At 41.8% G+C, this 20,031-nt stretch overlaps 1 protein-coding gene across 1 annotated transcript; it reads left to right on the top strand.

Annotated features, from left to right (window-relative positions):
* Nucleotides 1-10,648: 10,648 nt before the first annotated feature.
* Nucleotides 10,649-19,419, top strand: LOC311148058 (high mobility group protein HMG-I/HMG-Y-like). The gene is made up of 5 exons (XM_084184953.1): nt 10,649-10,748; nt 11,733-11,842; nt 13,655-13,723; nt 14,673-14,729; nt 17,861-19,419. Exons 2-5 carry the CDS (start codon nt 11,747-11,749, stop codon nt 17,927-17,929), a joined length of 291 nt encoding a protein of 96 aa, XP_084041079.1. The 5' UTR covers nt 10,649-10,748; nt 11,733-11,746; the 3' UTR covers nt 17,930-19,419.
* The last annotated feature ends 612 nt before the right edge of the window (nt 19,420-20,031 follow it).

The raw sequence follows: 20,031 nt of genomic DNA, 5'->3' as shown, positions 1-20,031 counted from the left end.
ACCAAAAAATGTCTGCAGCATTGAAGGTCCCCAAGAACACAGAAGCCTCCATGATTCTTAAATGGAAGAAGTTTGGAACCACCAACACTCTCCTAGAGCTGGCCGCCCGGCCAAACTGAGCAATCGGCAGTGAAGGGCCTTGCTCAGGGAGGTGACCAAGAACCTGATGGTCACTCTGACAGAGCTCCAGAGTTCCTCTGTGGAGATGGGAGAAACTTCCAAAAGGACATCCATCTCTGCAGCACTCCACCAATCAGGCCTTTATGGTGGAGTGGCCAGACGGAAGCCACTCCTCAGTAAAAGGCACATGATCGCCTGCTTGGAGTTTGCCAAAAAGGCACCAAAAGGACTCTCAGACCATGAGAAACAAGATTCTCTGGTCTGATTAATCCAATATTGAACTCTTTGGCCTGAATGCCAAGCGTCACTTCTGGAGGAAACCTAGCACCATCCCTACGGTGAAGCATGGTGGTGGCAGCATCATACTGTGGGGATGTTTTTCAAATCAAATCAAATAAAACTTTATTTGTCACGTGCGCCTAATACAACACATGTAGACCTTACCATGAAATGCTTACTTACAAGCCCTTAACCAACAATGCAGTTCAAGAAAGAGTTAAGAAAATATTTACCAAATAAACTAAAGTAAAAAATAATAAAAAGTAACACAATAAAATAACAATAACGATTTTTTTAGGCAGGTTACCTTTCTTGGGCACAGGGACTTGGTCTGCTTGAAACGTAGGTATTACAGACTCGGTCAGGGAGAGGTTGAAAATATCAGTGAAGACACTTGCCAGTTGGTCCGTGCATGCTTTGCGTACACGTCCTGGTAATCCATCTGGCCCCGCGGCCTGTTTAAAGGTCTTGCTCACGTCGGCTACCGGCTACCGAGAGCGTTATCACACAGTCGTCCAGAACAGCTAGTGCTCTCGTGCATGCTTCAGTGTTGCTTGCTTCGAAGCGAGCATAAAAGGCATTTAGCTCGTCTGGTAGGCTCGCGTCACTGGGCAGCTCGCGGCTGGGTTTCCCTCAGCGGCAGGGACTGGGAGACTAGTCAGATTCGAGGGAGTGATGAACGGAGCAAAGTACAGAGAGATCCTTGATGAAAACCTGCTCCAGAGTGCTCAGAACCTCAGACTGGGGCAAAGGTTCACCTTCCATATATATTGGTTTTTTATCAATTAGTATATTTGAGTTTAACCACAATATTTGTTGTAATACTTGTTCTGTCTTTTCTGATGGATTAAACTGAAATTGCAACCAACTTTCTATGGCTTGTAAAAATACGATATTTTGAAGATTATTTCACTTTGAAATAACCGAAAGTGAGAGGTTGTAATCTGAATAAAGGGAAAAAGGCCATTCTTGAACATGGGGTGAGACATTCTTACTAATCTGCTAAAGAACCAGTCCGGATTCAAGAATAACTTATGTATGACTGAAGCCTTTAGTGAGAGGTCTAATGCTTTCATATTTAATAATGTCTGTCCTCCGAGTTCATATTCATTATATAAATTGGCCTGTTTAATCTTGTCTGGCTTGCCATTCCAAATCAAATGGAATATTTTTTGCTCATATGATTTAAAAAACACATACAGAGACAAAATCAGAAGGTCAATGGCATGAAGGAGGGTTGCAGAGATGATTGGTGTTGATGGTGGTGAAGATAGATTTGCACAACAATCCCACTGGGCACACACTGGTTGAATCAACATTGTTTCCACGTAATTTCAATTAAAGCATCCGAACTATTTGGGCTACAAACTAATATGACCACTCTATGAAAAGATGAGATTGTCACGTTTTGCTCTATGACCCCCACAAGTGTCACGGGACTCGTCTGAATGTAACCCGGTTCCGGTTAGGGTGACCACATGTCCCAGATTGTGCGGGACAGTCACACATTTTGGCCCTTTGTCCCGCAACCAAACAATCATGTCCTGCATTTTATTTAACAAATTCTAACACCACTCATTTACAAAAAAAGGTAGTTTGTTCCGTATTTCAGTCAGGCATTTAAGTCAGACATGTAGACCCCACAAGACATGCCACCAGAGGTCTCTTCACAGTCCCCAAGTCCAGAACAGATTATGGGAGGCGTACAGTACTACATAGAGTCACGACTACATGGAACTCTATTCCACATCAGGTAACTGATGCAAGCAGTAGAATCAACAGATAAAAATACACCTTATGGATCAGCGGGGACTGTGAAGCAACACAAACATAGGCACAGACACATGCATACACACACATGATAACATATGTGGTAGTGGAGTATGGGCCTGAGGGCATTCTGTGAATTCTGTAATGAATGTATTGTAATGTTTTTAAAATTCTTAATTTTGCCGGAACCCAGGAAGAGTAATGGGGTTCCAAAGTAAATACAAATACCTACCTCTTTTGCAGCAGAGAGCAAGAGGCGAAGCGAGAGGTTTCAATCGCCAAAATCTGTCCAAAATAAACCCAATGTGTTTCTCTGGGTTTATTTTGGACCTAAGCTTTTCGCCTGCCTTCCAGCCTTTGGGACAACGACTCCTTTTTAGGGCGGAGACATAATAATAATAATATGCCATTTAGCAGACGCTTTTATCCAAAGCGACTTACAGTCATGTGTGCATACATTTTTTGTGTATGGGTGGTCCCGGGGATCGAACCCACTACCTTGGCATTACAAGCGCCGTGCTCTACCAGCTGAGCTACAGAGGACATCTCGTCATTATGTGCAGATCTCTGTTTGCAGTCACGTTGCTCTTTTGAAAATATGTAAATCATAAGGATGTGATACTGGTGATGTTAAACACTTCTCCGTTCGTTGTTGAGATCTGATATTCTGCGCAGCGCAGGTGATACAGTTCCTTGCAAAAGTATTCATCCCCCTTGGAATTTTTCCTATTTTGTTGCATTACAACCTGTAATTTAAATGGATTTTTATTTGGATTTCATGTAATGGATATACACAAAATAGTCCAAATTGGTGAAGTGAAATGAAAAAAAGAACTTGTTTAAAAAAATTCAAAAACATAAATAACGGAAAAGTGGTGCGTGCATATGTATTCACTCCCTTTGCTATGAAGCCCCTAAATAAGATCTAGTGCAACCAATTACCTTCCGAAGTCACATAATTAGTTAGATAAAGTCCACCTGTGTGCAATCTAAGTGTCACATGATCTGTCACATGATCTCAGTATATATACACCTGTTCTGAAAGGCCTCAGAGTCTGCAAGGGGCACCACCAAGCAAGCGGCACCATGAAGACCAAGGAGCTCTCTAAACAGGTCAGGGACAAAGTTGTGGAGAAGTACAGATCAGGGTTGGGTTATAAAAAATATCAGAAACTTTAAACATCCCACGGAGCACCAATAAATCCATTATTAAAAAATGGAAAGAATATGGCACCACAACAAACCTGCCAAGAGAGGGCCGACCACCAAAACTCACGGACCAGGCAAGAAGGAAATTAATCAGAGAGGCAACAAGGAGACCAAAGATAACCCTGAAGGAGCTGCAACGCTCCAGAGCGGAGATTGGAGTATCTATCCATAGGACCACTTTAAGCCATACACTCCACAGAGTTGGGCTTTACGGAAGAGTGGCCCGAAAAAAGCCATTGCTTAAAGAAAAAAATAAGCAAACACGTTTGGTGTTCGACAAAAGGCATGTGGGAAACTCCCCAAACATATGGAAGAAGGTATTCTGGTCAGATGAGACTAAAATTGAGCTTTTTGGCGATCAAGGAAAACGCTATGTCTGGCACAAACACAACACCTCTCAAGGAGCTGGAGCAGTTTTGCCTTGAAGAATGGGAAAAAATCCCAGTGGCTAGATGTGCCACTTATAGAGACATACCCCAAGAGACTTGCAGCTGTAGTTGCTGCAAAAGGTGGCTCTACAAAGTATTGACTTTGGGGGGGTGAATAGTTATGCACGCTCAAGTTTTCAGTTTTTTTGTCTTATTTCTTGTTTGTTTCACAAGAAAAAATATTTTGCATCTTCAAAGTGGTAGGCATGTTGTGTAAATCAAATGATACAAACCCCAAAAAATCAATTTTAATTCCAGGTTGTAAGGCAACAAAATAGGAAAAATGCCAAGGGGGGTGAATACTTTCGCAAGCCACTGTATGTAGGCCAATGTTATACTCAACAACCATTCACATTTGTCAAATCCTTTCGGTCTAAATTCCAGCTAAACTTGGAGCGCTGTTAAAAAAGTATGCTTTTGGCATAAGAGCTACAAAAATAAATAAATAGCCATATTAGACTGAAAATATATATAAGGTGTTTAAACTGAAAATATATTTGGTGATTTTGTCAAACTTGTGAGGCACCGCCATGCTCATTAGTTGCTCATTTAACATATTTGCTGCTACTTCACTCAATATGGTTTTCAAAGTCTCCCTTCCAAACTGTTTTAAACTCTGATACCAACCAAAAATATTTCCTTGGTCAAGTTTTCGCAGATTTTCATAGAAAAATACACACATTTGGTCTCTCTTTGACTGTCTGTTTTGCCATTTATTAATGTGTTATTCTATGGGACAAATTCAATATTTAATCAAATAATTGTTTAATTTTTTTTTTTTTAACTACTATGTCCTAAAATGTCTTGCTTCCCAATGTGCTACTATGTCCACAAGATGGTGCCATACACCATATTGTCTCCAGACTCAAGCCCTTCCTCAGCCATGTACACTAACAGTATCTGGACACCCCTTCAAATTAGTGGATTCAGCTATTTCAGCCACACCCGTTGCTGACAGGTGTATAAAATTGAGCACACAGCCATGCGATCTCCGTAGACAAACATTGGCAGTAGAATGGCCCGTACTGAAGAGCTCATTGACTTTCAACGTGGCACCCTCATAGGATGCTACCTTTCCAACAAGTCAGTTTGTCAAATTTCTGCACTGCTAAAGCGGCCCCGGTCAACAGTAAGTGCTGTTATTATGAAGTGGAAACGTCTAGGAGCAACAACTCGCAAAGTGGTATGCCACAGAAGCTCACAGAAAGAGACCGCTGAGTGCTGAAGTGCGTAGCGCGTAAAAATAATATGTCCTCGGTTGCAACACTCACTACCGAGTTCCAAACTGCCTCAGGAAGCAATGTCAGCACAATAACTGTTCGTCGGGAGCTTCATGAAATGGGTTTCCATGGCTGAGCAGCCACACACAAGCCTAAGATCACCATACGCAATGCCAAGCGTCAGCTTGAGTGGTGTAAAGCTCTCTGCCGTTGGACTCTGGAGCAGTGGAAACGCGTTCTCTGGAGTGATGAATCACACTTCACCATCTGGCAGTCCGACGGACAAATCTGAGTTTGGCAGATGCCAGGAGAACGCTACCTGCCCCAAATGCATAGTGCCAACTGTTAAGTTTGGTGGAGGAGGAATAATGGTCTGGGGCTGTTTTTCATGGTTTGGGCTTGGCCCCTTAGTTCCAGTGAAGGGAAATCTTAATGCTACAGCATACACCAACATTCTAGACAATTCTGTGCTTCCAACTTTGAATGACAATGACAATACCCCTGTGCACAAAGTGAGGTCCACACAGAAATGGTTTGTTAAGATTGGTGTGGAAGAACTTGACTGGCCTGCACAGAGCCCTGACCTCAACCCCATCGAACACCTTTGGGACTAATTGGAACGCCGACTGCGAGCCAGGCCTAATCGCCCAACATCAGTGTCCGACCTCACTAATGTTCTTGTGGCTGAATGGAAGCAAGTCCCTATACTTTTGTAGTGTATGTATTTCTATAGATCTGAAAGGATTGTATAGGTATAAGCAATATGCTAATAGCTCTACCATGCCCTCTGATAGGCTCGGTAGAATGTCTGCCATATTGCCAGTGTTGGGGGAAGCTACTCTGAAAATATAATTTACCAAGCTAGCAATTACTTCACACTGGAAGAAGTTAAGCTATACACTAAAGCTAAGTATAGTTTACTTAACTAAAGTTACTTTGAAAAATTAGTTTACTACATTCAAACTACTTTGTGATAAATTATCATATCTAAATCTGAAATGTCATAAACTACAAATTGAAAGAACATATCACTATGGAGTCAGATGTGAACAGAATGTGTAATTTAGCCTATTAAACACAGAAACTATGTTCCAAGCAGTGGAGGCTGCTGAGGGGAGGACGGCTAATAATAATGGCTAGAATGGCATCAAAGGAGTGGTATCAACCACATGGAAACCACGTCTTTGATGTGTTTGATACCATCCATTTACTCCATTCCAGCCATTATTGTGAGCCGTCCTCCCCTCAGCAGCCTCCACTGGTTTCAAGTGAGAATTAAGCAGGTCTGATGCCCGAAATTAAAATAAATTAGTGCCTACTTCACCCATATTTTATTTTATTTTTGCAAAAAAAGGAGTGTGTGGTTTCAGTAGTTAGCTACATCGCTGCGTGGCACCAAAAAAAAGTAATTAACTACTGTAAACAATACAAAAATGTGAATTTAGCTCAACTACTACCAAGCTTCTGCAAATTTAATTAAATGACTAGTTGAACTACATGTTGTTCACTACTCCCCAATACTGCATATTGCTTACACTTATCCAATCCTTTCAGATCTACTATAGTGCATAGGAGGGTAGAGGATAGGCAGGGGTTGATTTGGTATAGGCGTTGAGATTTCAATGCAATTCAAATGCAATTTTAGATTCAAAGATGCATTTTGTTATTGCTGTTGTAATACTTACATCAGAAATAATTCACATACCAGTCAGAGTAATGTGTGTCAACCCAATTTTATTGTCAGCTAATGTAAAGGAAAAGTTTTGGAAATCATTGCTTTTTCATAATGAAGAGCATTAGATGTAGGGCTATGCCTATTTGGCGCCAAAGTCTGACCCTGGAATGTCACCCAGAGGATCCTTACCCAGAGGGTTCAGGATGTGAAAATTAAAGTGGAACTCTGACTCGTACAGGAAGTTATTTTTCCGAATTATGCATCAAGGTGAAATTAGGTAGTGTGATCTGTTATTTCAAATAAATACCAGCACTTTATTCCTTAAATGAGCAGCACGCGCCACTTCCTGTGTTTGTGGGAGTCAGACTTTACTCATCATGAACTTTAGTGAATCAGCCCCCATCCCTTGCCACCTCACCTCCACCCTCCCCTTCCGCTTAGAAAAGTTACACTCTCTGAAATCTCCGCCCACCTTGTCATTCCTCTGCCTGCCCTGTTCCCTCGTTCACCCCTCCTGATGTCCTGTCTGGAGAACTGTGCTAAGTGTATGTTTACATGTCTCCCTCTTCTCTCTCTCTTTATCCCTTTTTTTGACTCTTTCTCACTCTCCCTCCCGCTTTCCGTATTTCCTTCTTGCAGGACGAGTGTGTGTGTAGTATGAGTCATTTCCAGATCCAGCCTGGGCCAATACTAGCCGCACACGCAGGAGGAAACCCAGGCGCAGGCAGGAATAGGATGTTTTGGTCCACATCTGTTAGTCGGTTTGGCTGCAGAGCTCTGCGGTTTGCACAGGGCCTAAAACTTGATTGCTAGAATGAGCTGGAGAATGTTTTCCGGGGGGGGGGGGCATATAGGAGGAGGAAGAAAGACAGGAGAAAGGGGGTTAGCATGCCAAAGTGGGCCAAGACCCCCCCAGAGTTTTTAGGATTCCCATAGCCTAGAACTGCCTGTGATCGTCCACAAGCCAGGAGACAGTTCTCCAGGGAGTGCTTTAAGTCTGGAATGGCTTTTTGGTGTCTTTCATTGTGTGTTGCTTTTGTGGTTGGTGATAAGAAAGCCATTAGTTTTTTGTTCAGCTGCTGGGGGACTTTCCTTATCACTTTGTAATGCTGAATTCTGCATGAATATTTATCTATTGAAATGAAAGTATTTATATTCAAGCTTGAGTGTTATCTGTCAACAGACTGCTTTTTAATGCAACTCAACTCACAATTTAGAATACAGGTGTTGTCTACTTGCAGTGAAATACTTTTTGGGGTATATATTTCAAATACTTAACTGGGGAAACGTTTTTGAAAAAGGTATTTGAGAATACTATTTTCCATGTGAAACACAGGTCTGTTATTTCCTACACCTTTACTCAGTTCTGCCATGTCTAATCATTTTTTACATTTTTTTATATCAAAAGTATATCAGCTACAGCCCATCATCACCCTGTCCTGCTCCAGGCTGTGCATGCTGCATGGTTAAAGTCCTACTCCAGTCTTCTTTTCAGCTCATTTATCACCTGATTTACTTAAAGGGATACTTCAGGATTTTGGCAATATCTACATCCCCAGAGTCAGATGAACTCTTGGATTTTTATGTCTCTGCGACTCTTCGTGCAGTTTAAATAAGTTGCTAAATAGCGTTAGCGCAATTGCTAACTGGAAGTCTATGGTAACAGCTAACAGCTAGGGCCTTTCCTCTTTTGTTCTCTATTGATCCTCAAGCAAGATGGAGGCTGAAGACATCAGAGGGAACCATCAGACCAACTCCTTGAATTGGCTTACTCCATTAAGTAAAACAAAAAATATATATTTTGCTCAAAACATATATGTTCACCCTTAAGTGTGTACATTACTGTATTTATACATGGGATATTGTTTTTCAACAGGAAAAGTTCAAAAAATAGCTGAAGTGAGTCTTTAAGCAGCAAGGCTCATCCCATCTTTGGGAGGAGGACATTCCTTAGGCACACACACTCACTGGGCTGGTTGCCCTGTGTTCATCCCAGTATAGAGGGGCTCAGCCTGAGCATGGCAGAGGGTTGGGGGGGGGGGGGGGAGTTGCGGGTGGATGAGTTAGGGGGACTGGGGGAAAAAAGAGAGGAAGGAAGTGAATAGTGAGAGGGGGAGCTGGCATGCCAGGCAAGCGCATGCTGAGCAGAACATTGGATTCATTCAGAAAAAGAGAACTTCTCTCCATTCATTCCCCATCCAATCCCCCCTTTTACCCACTCATCCTATCTGACCACCATGTACAGTAATATACATACACTGTATATCTCACCAGATACTGTACACACAGGCTCATACTCTGAAACCCCTGTACTGAGCAATTCACCACAAACTCAAATCTCTATTTACCTAACTATTCGTTCACCTAACTATTTACCTTTGACACTATCACAATTTCATTTAAACAATATACTTTTAAAAACAAACTGAAACAGGGTCAGAAAATTGGTTAAAAGTATCCTATGAAACTACTTTTTTTTTTTTTTTTTATGTTTCAGTAGTACCAGCTATTATTGAAATTATTCAATAATGTGTCAGTTACTAAATAAAAATATCACACTGCTGGTTGTAATTACTGCATTATTACATTTTACTTGAAAACTCTGCCCTGTATGAATAATGTATGCACTCACTAACTGTAAGTCGCTCTGGATAAGAGCGTCTGCTAAATGACTAAAATGTAAAATGTACTTCACTGTTCACTGTTTTTTTAGAACGCCTACTTGATCAACACATAGTACATTTAAGCAAATGTACATTCCAGCAATAATTTTTATTTGTATTTATGTAGGTTGGCTTAAATAAATAAATGTGTTGTTTTATTGGTGTTTATTGGTGTGAAACTGAGTCCTAGACAGGCAGATGGAACCAAAGATAACTATATAGCAGCCTAGCAGGCACATGGAAAGTATTTGTTGAGCCGACTTAGGAGGATGGGAGGTGTGTGTCTGGAGGAAAGGTGGCAAGGTATAATACACTTCACCACAGTAGATGGCCCATTGTCGTCTGTCCCTTATCCTATGTTTGGGCAGAGTGGGAGATATGGAGCCATTTGCTGCTAAAAAGGTGTGTCCCAATGGGACATCAGTTAATGGTTTGACACCTATCTCTTTCACATGCATTATGAACCCATCAACTCCAGGTTGGGGGGAGATTTACATTCAAGTACAGCTATAGGTCTAGTTGAGAGGTCTACCTATGGAGGAGGTGACTATGCATACAGTACGGTGGTAGTTACGTCATGCAGTAATCATGGCAGTAAACAGAATCTATCTGATAACAGACAGAGGTTTCCTTTGTTTCTTTTCATTTCATGTTTTGTTATCTAGCTTATCTATCTCATATATTTAAATATATTGTTACAGTTCACAGAATGCACCTTAAGCCAAGCTTATAGCTCATGATATGAATCCTTAAACTATATTACCAAATAAAAATGACATAAATCAAAATAACAATGCTATTTAATGGCACACCGTCCTGAATTAATTAAAACGATGAAACACACTATTAAATCACACTCCTCAAAGAGTGGGCCACCATGTTTAAAAAAAATGCTATATGTGATAGGCTACAATAATAATAATAATAATAAGGCTACAAGCCTACTAGGCCTACTTACAATACTACTTTATTTACTTGGTTTCTATTACATGTAGTCATCCAGGAATTACTTTCCATGAAGGCAACATAACTTTAAAAAAAAAAAGTGAAGGTACATTACATTACAGACTGTAGCTTTAACCTGGCTGTAGGAATAAAGGCATGAAGAAATGTCAGACTACAGGTTAGCCACCTGGACACTGATACAGTACATCTGAATATGAATGGGGGTTGGGGATGGATAAAGGGGCTGGGGTGTTGGGTTGATGATGGTGGCCCACTTATCATATCTCCGCCCTCCAATGTTATAGCTCCTGTGAGGACGCCGCTTTAAATTGCCCTAAACTCCTTGACACTGGCGCCTTTTCTTTATCTTGGGGAAAGCCGGACAGCTAATTTTAGCACGCTTTGGATCTGCACTTTCGCCTGCTTCATTTTAAATAAGGTAATTTAAAACAATCCTACAATATGTTTACTTTCTCTTGTCAAGGGGTTCTCTTCTATAGCACACTTCTTTATTTGCTGTGCTACACACACTGGAATTTAAAGGGGCAGATTGTGTGTAGCCTAGTCTCTGTCGAATAGAACAAGAGCTTTAGTTAAAGGATTTAACCGGTAAAACAAGCGACTGGCTTGTGGGTGAACCATTCGTTATAATTCGGCGGAGGGCCATAATCGTAAAGGGATCAAGGTAGGAGCAATCCAACACATTGCAACGAACACAAAACTGACCTTGCATTCGGTCACGTCTTCATGCTATTTTGACATAGAATTCGATAGGCTGATAGCGTAAATGTTGTAAATGTGCTTTGATAACATAGTGGTTCTGGTTTTTGGACAAAAATAACGATATTGCATACAGTCTATTCCGATTGAATTTCGAGAGACGGTCTACCTTGGTTGTCCTCTTTTTTGTTTTCGTTTGCGTATTGTGAGTGCTGGAGCTACGGGCCCCCGTAGCGACTAGGCTTTAAACGTTCAGCCTACACCAAACGAGGACATTTCACTCTGCTGTAGCCTCGCATACATATTGTATTGATAAATTATTGATATTTGTGCAGGTCTTGAATTGTGGCAATTGCATTCATCACATTGTTTTCGCTTAAATAAAGATTTGCCTGGTAGACTGTCTCCATTGCGCGCGGAGGGCCATAACAATCGGTTGATTGTCAACCCCCCGTTTATTTATCAGTAGTCCAAGAATGCAGCACAGATGAGACACGAATAGTGCTGAAAATACATTGGGATATGTCAAATGCGATAAACCATTCTTATGTCACTGTACTTCGTATGTAATAACACTAATAATAACACTAGTGTAAAGTGTCAGTATTACATACAACAATAGAGATTGTAATATATGCAATTTACATGCATTGTGAAAATCGACCCTATTATTAAAACTTAAATGTGTATTTATTATTCTCAGGATTACACCTCAACATGAGTGATAAGGGCACCATCTCAACAAAAGAGGGAGCAGAGAAGAGGGGACGTGGAAGACCAAGGAAACAGCCACCGGTGAAAAGTGGTTCTGATGTAAGTGTCTTTATAACACAACATTACTTTTCCGCCTGTACGATAGATCATGTGTAGGACCTGGAGTTTTCCTACCTAGGCCTGGTTATGACCACCCAACTAGGGTCCAGAGTTTTCCTGGTTAGGTAATTAACCATTACATTTACATTTACATTTTAGTCATTTAGCAGACGCTCTTATCCAGAGCGACTTACAGTTAGTGCATACATTATTTTATCGAACCCACAACCCTGGCGTTGCAAACGCCATGCTCTACCAACTGAGCTACATCCCCTGCCGGCCATTCCCTCCCTTACCCTGGACGACGCTGGGCCAATTGTGCGCCGCCCCATGGGTCTCCCGGTCGCGGCCGGCTACGACAGAGCCTGGATTCGAACCAGGATAACCAGTCACCCAAACTCTGATCCTACAGCAGGTCTCAGAACCCACCACAAAGCAGAAGGGTAGCCCATCAGAGGTGTCTTGTCCTATGTAGTTTCACCATGCCTGACTCCATTGTATCATTTCTCTTGACTTAAGAGTAATTTAATAGGTGGCTCTTTTTGACAACCCCCCCTCACCAGCCCTGGCTGTGTACATCTGTTATGGTCATCATGTGTTCTGGCAGGTTGTCAGTAAAATTAGCCCACCCAACTACCTCATCCCCATATTGTTATTTATTTTGCTAATTTGCACCCTAGTATCTCTATTTGCACATCATCTTCTGCACATCTATCACTCCAGTGTTAATACCAAATTGTAATTATTTTGCACTATGGCCTATTTATTGCCTTACCTCCATAACTTACTACATTTGCACACACTGTATATAGATTTTCTATTGTGTTATTGACTGTATGTTTTGTTTATCCCATGTGTAACTTTGTGTTGTTGTTGTTTTTATCGCACTGCTTTGCTTTATCTTGGCCAGGTCGCAGTTGTAAATGAGAACTTGTTCTCAACTGGCTTACCTGGTTAAATAAAGGTGAAGATAAATAAATAAAAAAATGATATGTAACCTGAACCCCTTAAACCAGTAGTAACCCACATACCCCACCGCTGCTTCCAACTGATTGGTTTATGTAAGCATAGTAGAAGCAATGTTTGGTCAATTTGCTGTCACTCTCCTGAGGGTGTTGTTGGTATTGGATTCTTTGGTTGCTAGTGGCTGTAAACAGACTGGGAGGTATAAAAAAAACACGCACCCCCATAATATACAGACAGATGCATTAATTATGTTTCGCCAGTGCTGAACCTCCACCCATTCTGTTGAGTACTCATGTTAGCATTTTTGTCGTGTCCATTTACCACACATCCTCTCCCATTTCAATGTATTGTTTTGTACAATTGAGTTTAGCCATTTGTGCAAAACTCAAATTTTCCCATAGCAGACTTATTCTGAACACTGGTCTTCATAAAGCTATATTATCGTTGGGTTATACTGAGCCACTACTTCCTGTATACCTCTTATTGTATGGTCGGATCTATACCACTGTCATTTCTCTAGAGCTTTTTACAGTTAATAGAACTTGGCATCCTGTGTCTGTGACCACCTGTTAGTCCTAAAGTAGCAACGGGTGTCAGTTGCACTGACCTTGAACAGGGCACTCTTTGTGTCTTGAATAATAAAGTATTACATGTAAGAAGGTGTGTGTTGTGTCACATCATATACCAAGTTATGTCTGCCCTCCAAAAAAAGCCACTTAATTTATTGTTGCATCCATAGTGTCAAACTTTGGGATGCAACAACTATAGAATCACCATTTACATGTTTTCATCTTTGACTGTAACGTTGTGCTGTCTGCCTGACCATTTCCCATCTTTTTCTTTCAGGAGCCCAGTGGGTCCCCTACCCCAAAGAGGCCCAGGGGAAGGCCAAAAGGCAGCAAGAACAAGGGCAAGGTAAGGCAATATGGTAGCCCTATTTTTACACAACTAAGTGAATGTGACCTGCTAGACTGTCACCTACGCTTAGCAGCCACCTTTCAGTCATCCTGCCAAAACCCGCAGGCCACTGTTGACCACGGGTTACCGTTAGGGTCAGATGGAGCAGCTGTCACCAGCCCCTATAGTTTTAGTTGCCCCTATGGTTTTAACTTGATATTACCTGAGTCATTTTAATGTCCCCATGACGGTTGATGACCCTTTTGTTATCACAGGGGTAGCTAACCTCATCCTGTTCAAAGGATGTCCTGTTGTCAAGTACGATTTATACGTTAACTGTAACTGTTTTGACCCTTCTCGCCTCAAGTGTAAAAAATAACAGGACCAGAGCTTCCCTTTGTAAGATCTTGGTTTACTGGCTGCTTAAAGAGACGCTCATTTTTGGGTTAATTCCCCCTGACTTCCTATCCTCCAGCTTCCTGTAGCCTTTCATGCACAGTGTGGTGCAGGTGCAGCAGGCTGCAAGACTGTTTCCAAGCTGACATTACAACCCCCCCCCACCACCACCACACAGCGCTAGTTATTTTCTCCCTGTTGTCACCATAGCAACAGGCGAGTTCTATCCCTCGCCCCAACCCCCCACACTCCTCTAAGCGCTGTGTGTGTACAGTGTAGGGCTATATGTGTATATATGCATGTGTGTTTAGGTGCAAGGATAGATCTGAAGTGGGCTCGTCTCTTCTTGCCCAGTTTCACCAGCTGTCTCTGAGCCCCAGACCAGGTGGCCAGCGAACTGGAGTGCCCTGTGTGCCGTTCCTGTCAGCTTCCTAGATAATAGCCAATGAACCTGATGCCCTCAAGCCATCTGCTTTCTCATAGGAGTATTAGTGCCCTCTAGTGACAGTAGATTAGCAGGTTTCAGTGCAGTTAGATTAATTGTTTGTTTTTCTTCCCTCGGTTTCTACAGAAGACACCAGCAGCCTCAACTGCAGGGATGAAGCGCAGGGGAAGACCTAAGAAGGAGGTAAGAGTAACTATTATTATCATAGGTCTTAATATTATGGTTAACTAATGCCTCACTCAGTCATGTCCCTTGACTCTGACTCACTCTTAAAGGAAAAATCCACTTTATTTTGGTATTTTTTTCATTACATTTTTTTACATTTACATTACATTTTAGTCATTTAGCAGACGCTCTTATCCAGAGCGACTTACAGTTAGTGAGTGCACACATTATTTTTGTTATTTTTTTCATACTGGCCCCCCGTGGGAAACGAACCCACAACCCTGGCGTTGCAAACACCATGCTCTACCAACTGAGCTACATCCCTGCCGGCCATTCCCTCCCCTACCCTGGACGACGCTGGGCCAATTGTGCACCGCCCCATTGGTCTCCCAGTCGCGGCCGGCTATGACAGAGCCTGGATTCGAACCAGGATCTCTAGTGGCACAGCTAGCACTGGGACTGTTAATTTTGGGACTGTTAATTTTGGGACTGTTAATACAGTCAATTTTTCAGGATATTGGACTTTCAAGAAGCAAAGTGTCACTTGCCACTTGATGATGCAAAACACATAAGCATGATGATGTGGCAAGTGACACTTTGCTTCTTGAAAACCCCAAATCTTAAAAACTTGACTGCTGACATGCAAAACATTTTGGGACTGTATCAACAGTGGACTAATAGATTTTTCCTTTAAGTCGCCACTGTTTGGTTCCCCTCCACATGCTCACTGCTGCCAGAAATCCCGAAGGTTAGAATGCTTACGGTGAAGTCCAAGTTCGGCTAGTTCATACAAAATAATCCTGTACAACTAACAATCAAACGGGTCATCCGGGCTGTTCCCTGGTGTGTCCTGTACAGACACCATTTTGTAACCTAGCAAACTCACTCCAGGTGAACTTCAAACCCACCACCCCTGTGATTGGTTGAATTAAGTTGTGGGAGGGTTTTCAGTGGCTGCTGCTTATCTTCCACTGCTCCTCAGCGATCAACAAAAAACATGGCAGCTATTGTGTTCAAATTAAAACATTCAACTTTTCTGTTTGCAACAACCAGCTACTAGATGTGAAGTCAACTACACCTGGAGTGTGTTGCTTCCTCTTTGAAACAATAAACATTCCAGACGACTTCAATTGAACAAACATTCAGGATGACTTTCTTGCAACAAACACAGATAGTTCTGATGAGGAATTGACCAATTTTGGCCTAAAACTGACCTGTGGCACTCATCTTCATGCGATTCTGGAGACAGCAGGGACGAGGTAAGCAATGATTGTTGAATTCTTTAAACACAACGCTCCATGTAAAATAAAACTATTTAAGACTACATATATGACAATATAGTTTTGCTTGTTTGAAGTAGTTGTGTTTTGCATTAAGGGGAATGTGTTCATTAGATGTTTTGTGGTATTACATTTGTTGTTGATTAAACTTAAACCTTTAGCTGTACATAACTATCCTTTCATGCTAACTCATGTCATAACTCTTTATTTATCTTTAAGGGAGAACAAACACCAGCGTCTTGTCATCGGCAAAACACTTGCTCTGTATTTATGCCAGGACAAAGAGCTGGAGCAGGCGAGAGGGAGGCTAGGAAATAGTTCTTATGCAAGGGATATGGTGGAAGCTATGATGCAACTCGTGGCCAGAGATGTGTAAATGTTTTAAGTCTGTATATCTCCCGGGCCGGATTGAGCGCCAACGGAAAGAGCTCAAGGAACTCTTGGCAAGCAAGCCTGGACTGGACTGGACTGAGAGACTTATTAAGGGCTGCTATGCATCACTATGGATGTACTGTTATAGAGCTCAAATCCAATCAAATGTTATTTGCCACATGCGCCAAATACAACAGGTGTAGACATTACAGTGAAATGCTTACTTACAAGCCCTTAACCAACAATGCAGCTATAAAAAAAAAAGATAAGTAAAAAATAAAATAATAATTAAAGAGCAGCAGTAAAATAAAATAACAGTAGGGATGCTTTATACAGGGGGTACCGGTACTGAGTCAATGTGCAGGGGCACTGGTTAGTCGAGGTAATTGAGGTAATATGTACATGTGGGTAGAGTTAAAGTGACTATGCATAAATTGGGCTCCCGGGTGGCGCAACGTTCTAAGGCACTACATTGAGGCGTCACTGCAGACCCCCTGGTTCGATTCCAGGCAGTAGCAGCAGCGTAAAAGATGGGGATGGGGAAGGGGGGGCAATGCAAATAGTCTTGGGGGTAGAAGCTGTTAAGAAGCCTTTTGGACCTAGACTTGGCGCTCCGTTACCGCCTGCCGTGCGGTAGCAGAGAGAACAGTCTATTAATAGGGTGGCTGGAGTCTTCGATAATTTTTAGGGCCTTCCTCTGACACCGCCTGGTATAGAGGTCCTGGATGGCAGGAGGCTTGGCCCCAGTGATGTACTGGGCCGTACGCACTACCCTCTGTAGTGCCTTGCGGTCGGAGGCCGAGCAGTTGCCATACCAGGCGGTGATGCAACCAGTCAGGATGCTCTCGGTGGTGCAGCTGTATAACTGTTTGAGGATCTGAGGACCCATGCCAAATCTTTTCAGTCTCCTGAGGGGGAATAGGCTTTGTCGTGCCCTCTTCACGACTGTCTTGGTGTGTTTGAACCATGATAGTTTGAGGAACTGTCAAGTTAAAAACTTTATCAGCCATTTTATTTATAAAGAAAGAAAATGTATCTTTGCCTTACAGACATGCTGTTACTGAGACGATATTGCACTAGTGTGAACCACTGTTACTAATCTGAAACACAGATCAGTTGGTCTTTCATTTTACTTCATTTATATTGTATTGCATCTGCTTTGAATTATGTACATACTATTTTCTACATATTTACACATCCAACCTTTTTTGTTGTTGTTACTATTGTTTTTTGCACAAGTGTATGTTGAGTTAATTGAGAATAAAACATGTACTGGAAAATTTAGTCTTGAGCGAGTCTTTGACCTAATTAGGTATAGTTGACTCCCAATAGATACTGTTGTTTATATTGCAAATCAGTTATTGTAGTTGAAAGATTGATGCACTGTCTGCTGGTGACTTACAGTAGATTTAATCAGATTCCCTTTTGCTGTGTGTTTTGTTATTGGTGTGAACCAGGAGAAACGTGTTGACTGGTCTGTGTTCGGTGTCTTTTCAGGAAAAGGAGGAACAGGCAGCCAAGGAATCATCATCTGAAGAAGGAGAGGAAGAGGAGGAAGACCAGTAAACTTGCTACCTCACTCAACATACTGACTTCCTGTCAACCAGAGCTGGTCTGAATCTCCAATACTGGTGCCACCCCAACCCCTGTTCTACTGTTCACTTTCTTGCCTTCTAGCCAAAGGAGGGTCAACAACACAGTTCATCCAACCTCTATCTGCAAATGCACTGAAAAACCAATGGATGTTTCTCAACAAGCATAAATCTTACAAAGAATCACAGGACAGGTGACAGACAACACTTTCTCTGTGTGTATGTCATGGTATTGCAAGTCTTTTTTATTTTGGACTAAAGTATGCTCTGATGATGAGTTTTTGGACACACATCTTTCAAAAGACCGTGTAGTGTATAGGACATTCTCTCAGCTTAGCGGTACTATTTTTTCCCTAACACCGGTATCTTGAGCTGGTATGGCATATAAACTTATTTCCAGGTTTTCTATTGGACAAAAGGTGAGTTTTGCCTAAACTTGCTTTTTTAAAAGTGTGAAGTGGTTCATCTATCCATTACAACTACAGTTGAAGTCGGAAGTTTACATACACCATAGCCAAATACATTTAAACTCAGTTTTTCACAATTCCTGACATTTAATCCTAGTAAAAATTCCCTGTCTTAGGTCAGTTAGGATCACCACTTTATTTTAAGAATGTGAAATGTCAAAATAATAGTAGAGAGAATGATTTATTTCAGCTTTTATTTATTTCATCACATTCCCAGTGGGTCAGAAGTTTACATACACTCAATTTGTTTTTGCTAGCATTGCCTTTAAATTGGATAACGTGAGTCAAACATTTCGGGTAGTCTTCCACAAGCTTCCCACAATAAGTTGGGTGAATAATGGCCCATTCCTCCTGACAGAGCTGGTGTAACAGAGTCAGGTTTGTAGGCTTCCTTGCTCGCACATGCTTTTTCAGTTCTGCCCACAAATGTTCTATATGATTGAGGTCAGGGCTTTGTGATGGCCACTCCAATACCTTGACTTTGTTGTCCTTAAGCCATTTTGCCACAACTTTGGAAGTATGCTTGGGGTCATTGTCCATTTGGAAGACCCATTTGCGACCAAGCTTTAACTTCCTGACTGATGTCTTAAGATGTTGCTTCAATATATCCACATAATTTTCCTTCCTCATGATGCCATCTATTTTGTGAAGTGCACCAGTCCCTCCTGCAGCAAAGCACCCCCACAGCATGATGCTGCCACCCCCGTGCTTCACATTTGGGATGGTGTTCGGCTTGCAAGCATCCCCCTTTTCCTCATATTACGTTTACATTTTAGTCATTTAGCAGACACTCTTATCCAGAGCGACTTACAGTTAGTGAGTGCATACATTTTTCCTCCAAACATAACGATGGACATTATGGCCAAACAGTTCTATTTTTGTTTCATCAGACCAGAGGACATTTCTCCAAAAAGTATGATCTTTGTCCCCATGTGCAGTTGCAAACCGTAGTCTGGCTTTTTTATGACGGTTTTGGAGCAGTGGCTTCTTCCTTGCTGAGCGGCCTTTCAGGTTATGTCGATATAGGACTCGTTTTACTGTGGATATAGATACTTTTGTACCTGTTTCCTCCAGCATCTTCACAAGGTCCTTTGCTGTTGTTCTGGGATTGATTTTCACTTTTCGCACCAAAGTACGTTCATCTCTAGGAGACAGAACGCATCTCCTTCCTGAGCGGTATGACGGCTGCGTGGTCCCATGGTGTTTATACTTGCGTACTATTGTTTGTACAGATGAATGTGGTACCTTCAGGCGTTTGAAAATTGCTCCCAAGGATGAACCAGACTTGTGGAGGTGTACCATTTTTATTCTGAGGTCTTGGCTGATTTCTTTTGATTTTCCCATGATGTCAAGCAAAGAGGCACTGAGTTTGAAGGTAGGCCTTGAAATACATCGACAGGGACACCTCCAATTGACTCAAATGATATCAATTAACTTATCAGGAGCTTCTAAAGCCATGACATCATTTTCTGGAATTTTCCAAGCTGTTTAAAGGCACAGTCAACTTAGTGTATGTAAACTTCTGACCCACTGGAATTGTGATACAGTGAATTATAAGTGAAATAATCTGTCTGTAAACAATTGTTGGAAAAATTACTTGTCATGCACA

Source organism: Coregonus lavaretus, assembly GCF_964263955.1.
Source record: "Coregonus lavaretus genome assembly, chromosome: 20".
In the NCBI taxonomy this organism is placed as follows: domain Eukaryota; kingdom Metazoa; phylum Chordata; class Actinopteri; order Salmoniformes; family Salmonidae; genus Coregonus; species Coregonus lavaretus.
Note: the sequence above shows the minus strand (reverse complement) of the source record. Positions and strands in the feature narration are given on the sequence as shown.